This window comes from Silene latifolia, chromosome 2, assembly GCF_048544455.1.
Source record: "Silene latifolia isolate original U9 population chromosome 2, ASM4854445v1, whole genome shotgun sequence".
NCBI classification, from domain to species: domain Eukaryota; kingdom Viridiplantae; phylum Streptophyta; class Magnoliopsida; order Caryophyllales; family Caryophyllaceae; genus Silene; species Silene latifolia.
Genome location: NC_133527.1, coordinates 142,504,158 through 142,509,537, shown reverse-complemented (window position 1 = coordinate 142,509,537; position 5,380 = coordinate 142,504,158). Strand labels below are relative to the sequence as shown.

Below are 5,380 nucleotides of genomic sequence, written 5' to 3'. Positions count from 1 at the left end.
CCTTTAAAACATGTCCGAGACGCAACATATAAAGTATCTGGCTCAGCGGTTACCTTTAAAACATGTCCAAATACTACAAACAAGTTCCCGACTCAGAGGTTACCTTTAAAACATGTCCGAGGTACAACAAACAAGTATCTGGCTCAGCGGTTACCTTTAAAACATGGCCAAATACAACAAACAAGTGTCCGACTCAGAGGTTACCTTTAAAACATGTCCGAGACACAACAAACAAGTATCTGGCTCAGCGGTTACCTTTAAAACATGGCCAAAGACAACAAACAAGTGTCCGACTCAGATGTTACCTTTAAAACATGTCCGAGGCACAACAAACAAATATCTGGCTCAGTGGTTACCTTTAAAACATGGCCAAATACAACAAACAAGTACAACAAACAAGTACAAGGGACGGGATTATTAATGTCACACTCATACTTATAGCTTGCATCTCACCATAAGTACGGATGAGAACATCAGTCCCGACGTCATATAGCAACTAGAGGGCCTATGGCTCACCCCTAGTGTCCGATAGGACCTAGACTCAGTGACGGGATTATTAATGTCACATTCATTCTTATGGCCTGCATCGCCATAAGTACGGATGGGAACATCAATCCCGACGATCATATCGTAATTAGAGGGCCTATTGCTCACCTCTAGTATCCGATAGGACCAAGACTCTCACAACCGAGCAATACTAGACATTATCACTGATATGACTCTTACAAGTACATATTTATAATAAATATCTCATACTTGTATTATATTAATAAATATTCTACTTCATAATTTGACATGCCGGTTAAATAAAATATAATAAGGGCTAATGAATAATTTACGTTATATGAAAATTACGGAATAAAACGTGAGCAAGCCCAAGTGACTCATTTATGAGCCCAATAAACAAATTATAAGGAGTCCAACAATTAAATCTCATTAAGCCCAACAAACAAGATATGTTAGACCCAACTTAATACTCATGTAAAATCCAACAATTAAATCATGTGAAACCCAACCATTTGATCATGTAAGACCTAAATAAATTGTCATGTGAAGTCCAATAATTAAAATACAACAAGTCCAACTTAGTAAAGTATAACAAGCCCAACAACAAGGTCAAATGAGCCCAATAAATTAAATATATGAGAGGGCGATATTTAACGAATTACGTTATATAAATGCAAGACGGAAATTAAATAATTTAAATAAACCGAACTTGCGCCAAAACCAACTCGACCCACGACCCTAGTGGCCGTTGAACAGCCATACACCCATCACCAAACAACCAGCCAGTACTCCACCTAATTGACCACTCAATCATAAACAAAGGAAAAGAAGAAAGGGGAAAAACAGGGGTATGGGTACCCCGTGTCCAACCCAATACCCGCTCGTTCAACCCTCCCTCCCCCACGGCTGCCAAGCAGCCAGCAACCATCCCCACCAACACCTATTATGGCTGACTAGACAGGCCATTTATACCGCCTTCCACCATCCCCAAATAGTCCTAGCAATGTATACAACCCGTCTCCGACTCTCGACATATATTCGTTTCCAAACCTACACAAAAAGGACTACTCACAACCGAACAATACACTCGTCCTCACGGCTCAACTCAGACCCAAACAAGCAGCCATAAGCAGCCATATGAACCGTGTAAAGAAACCTTAGAATTTCTGTCCAAAGCCGAGCCAACCACAGCTCATACGACCCCTATGAAAACCGTTCTTATCTCACCATAATCAGTCCCCACCAGTTATACACGACCCGGTATAAATCCGCATTTCAAGACAACTTAAAGGCGGGTTTCTTGGTGTAAGCGAGGTGGAAAATCGAGCATAGCAAAACGAAACTCCCATGTAAAATCGCACAAATGAAAGTAAGTATAAAGAACACAACTTTAACACGCAAAAGATTCAAAAACGAGTTTATGGGGCGAAATATCGACTCCTTGTCGAGTAACCTATCACCGTTACCTTAGCCGCTCCTTATTCTTCGAATAAATGGTCCCAAAAGCTTCAATCTACCACAGGGTCTTCGAAACCTTCGTCATGGAGCAAGAAAACGAAAGAGATTGAGGCAAAACCGAAACTTTATAAGATGGGTCAAAAACGAAAGTCGTACAAGATCGCAACTTTCTTACCTTAAAAGAATGAGGAAGGAGAGAGGAAGCTAATGGTTATAAATAATGGAATTTGGTTGAGAAACGGAGATGAAATCTGGGTTGGAAGGTCGAAAAAAATGGTGGAGTTGTATGTTGTGTTTGTTGTTGCTGCTGTATCTGGTTTCTCGCAGGAAAAAGAAGAAGAAAGGAAATAAAAGAGGGGGTGTGGGGACGCGTCTAACACATAACAACAATAATACCATTAATATATAATAATAATAATAATAATAATAATAATAATAATAATAATAATAATAATAATATTAATAATAATAGTAATAATATACAATAATACATATAATAATATATAATACTCCTTCTCATTCACAATAAACCTCCCTATTTCCTTTTTCGGTTATTCACAATAACCTCCCTATTTCCTTTTTTGGTAAGTGTTTGTGTGGTCCAAATTTAATTGTATGGTGGGGTAGTGTATTTGTGTGGTCCAAATTTAATTATATGGTGGGGTAGTGTGTTTCCTTAATTTTTGTGCCAAAATGAAATGGGAGGTTTATTGTGAATGAGAGGGAGTAATATGTAAAAGTAGAGTGTAAGAGGGTAGGTGAGCGTGTTGTCGATTTCTGGTTGGTCCGGATTAAAGCATGTACAAAGTGAAATGTGACGGTCTATAGCTAGACGGATGTTGAGACGGGAATTATTATCATTACTGTCTTTATTATTATCTGACCAAAAATATGTATACATTTATTCTCGTATAAATTATACCTCAAGAATATAATTTAATAATACGTATTTTTATAAAAATGACCTTTTCATATATTACTTTTATAAAAATCGTGTTTGACATAAATTAATTAAATCGAATAATCCAAAAATATAAAATAAAGTAATCAAACGGTTTAATAAATTTTTAAATGTCAAAATGGGAAATTCGCGGGTGTTACAGATAGTGTCAACCAACCGCCGGAACCTGCCCCCCTTCCCCCCAACCTTTAGCATCACATAGCCTAACAGCATCTCTGCAATCCCTTACATTATGCACTCTAACAATATTTTCACCACCCAAAACTCCGGCAGTTATAGCAGCCACTGTTGCACGATCTCGTTCTGTTGCCACAGGCCGATCACAAATTTCTGCTAAAAACCTCTCTCTCGAGGGTCCGATAAGAAGAGGGCCGTTAGCCAAACCCAAACTCGTCTTCCCTATCTCTTTCCGTATTCTTTTCAAGCCCATTAGAGTCTGTAAATTTTGCTTGGTATTCTGTGAAAATCCAACGCCAGGATCATAAATTATCCTCCATGCAAGTATACCTGATGATTCCGCATCCTTGACCCTCGAGCTCAACTCTGATCCCACTTGCTTGCATACATCCTTGTAGATTAAATTTTCGAGATTTTGCATAGTAGTCGGGTTTCCTCTCATGTGCATCATTATATAAGGCACTTTAAGGTCCGCAATAACATTGAACATTTCCGGATCTAATTGTCCTCCAGAGACATCATTGACTATTTGTGCTCCCTTCTTGATTGCTTCGGAAGCAACTTTTGAATAGAAAGTGTCGACCGATAAAAATTTTCCTTCTTCTTCGACAAAAAGAGTATAAATACCCTCTTATATACGATAATGATAATTTATATATAGGCGTGCTAGTGTTTGTAATTAATGTAACTTTATCATCTTAATAGATAGAATTTATCAAAAAGTCTTTTTAGATTAATTTTTACAAATTATGTTATCTTTTTAGATTATATTTATAATTTATTATTTGAAGTGTTTCGAAAAAATTGGAAACTACCACGTGCTTTGAGAAAAGCTTCTTTTATATATATACTAGATTTAATGCCCGGGCGATGCCCGGGCCAATTTGTAATATCTTATGATTATGATGTAATAATATTCGAGGTCTTGTTCTTTTGGACTTAATTTTGCTGAACTGAAGTTATATGAGCTTATCTTTTCTAAAGTGAACATATAAAAGCTAAACTGAATATCTAAGAGAGCTTAACTTTTCTTAACTGAACTTATAGGAGCTGAACTAAACTTATATAAGCTTAACTTATAGAAAAATGGGTATGAATTGAGCTTAACTTTCTGAACCGAACTAAACTTATAGAAGCTTAATTTTCAGAATTGAACTTATAGGAGCTCATTAACTGTTTTCAACTAAAATTATAAGAGCTGAACTGAACTTATAGAAATTCACTTTAATTCTAAAAAAAACATGGCCTAACTGAATTAAACGTATAGAAGCTAAACTAACCTTATATATAGAAGTTTAACTAAACTTATAGGAGCTTAACTAAACTGATATGGGTTTTTACTTTTCTAAACAAAACTTATACAATAATGCACAAGGAATATAGAGGCTAAATATACAACGTAAAGAGCAAAATAATTACAACAGCTAAAAAATAATATGAGGAAGGCAAGGAACGAAGATTGTTGCCTTATATGAGCAAAATGGAGCCGTTGGCTTTGGCTAGAGGGCCGTTGGATGAAGCCTCGAATGAGCCCCGAATTACTTTTGTGAACTAACATTAAACTTGATACTTTATAATTGGTTAAGATGTATATGTAATAATTTATAAACTCTGAATTTTTGTAGTGTAATTTTTTGCTAATAGTTACCGTACCCGTGTTAATTGTCGTGTTAATTGTCTTACAAAATGAATGATTAAAAACCAAGGTAGTTCCTAATAAGTTGGAGAGGGATTTGGTCAGTTGCATACTTGCATGTAATACTTCAATTATTTACATTGCATGCTTGTGTATATTTAAACGTTTTATTCCGTCTCGGTCCAGTTATATATTTATCTTTTATAGTTTTTTGAGACGTTTCGTCAAAACTAATTGTTGGGTCGTAACCCAACATGTGTCCAGCCCAAAAGTTCTCTTTAGAACTTGGTCTTATGTAATAAAATAAGGTTTGCTTGTTGCTTGTTCTTTAGTGGGCTTTGTCCCACGGTTTGACAAAGAAGCCAAGGGAATTTGGCTGGTTGGATAAAAAGGAGTTCCTCCTTTTGTTTTGGTAGAGCAGTACACAACAAGAAACGCACGAAATCACAAACTAAAACTTGCAGGCATATTTGAGCGTGAGCTCAAATTGGTACCACAACTTCTCACAAGAAACTGGTCTGATTTCTTGGGTCTTCTCACATACGGTTTGATACAAGACGGTCCTTGTCTTGGGTTAGTGTGTGGTTGGGTGGCAGAAGCAAGGTGATTTTGTGGTCGAGATTCTTATCTCGGGTTCAGTT

General features: G+C 36.6%; 1 protein-coding gene across 1 annotated transcript; it reads right to left on the bottom strand.

The window, feature by feature from the left end:
- Positions 1 to 3,074: 3,074 nt before the first annotated feature.
- On the bottom strand, positions 3,075 to 3,593 carry LOC141641398 (folate synthesis bifunctional protein, mitochondrial-like). The gene has a single exon (XM_074450060.1). It carries the CDS (start codon positions 3,591 to 3,593, stop codon positions 3,075 to 3,077), a length of 519 nt encoding a protein of 172 aa, XP_074306161.1.
- Between the last annotated feature and the right edge of the window lie 1,787 nt (positions 3,594 to 5,380).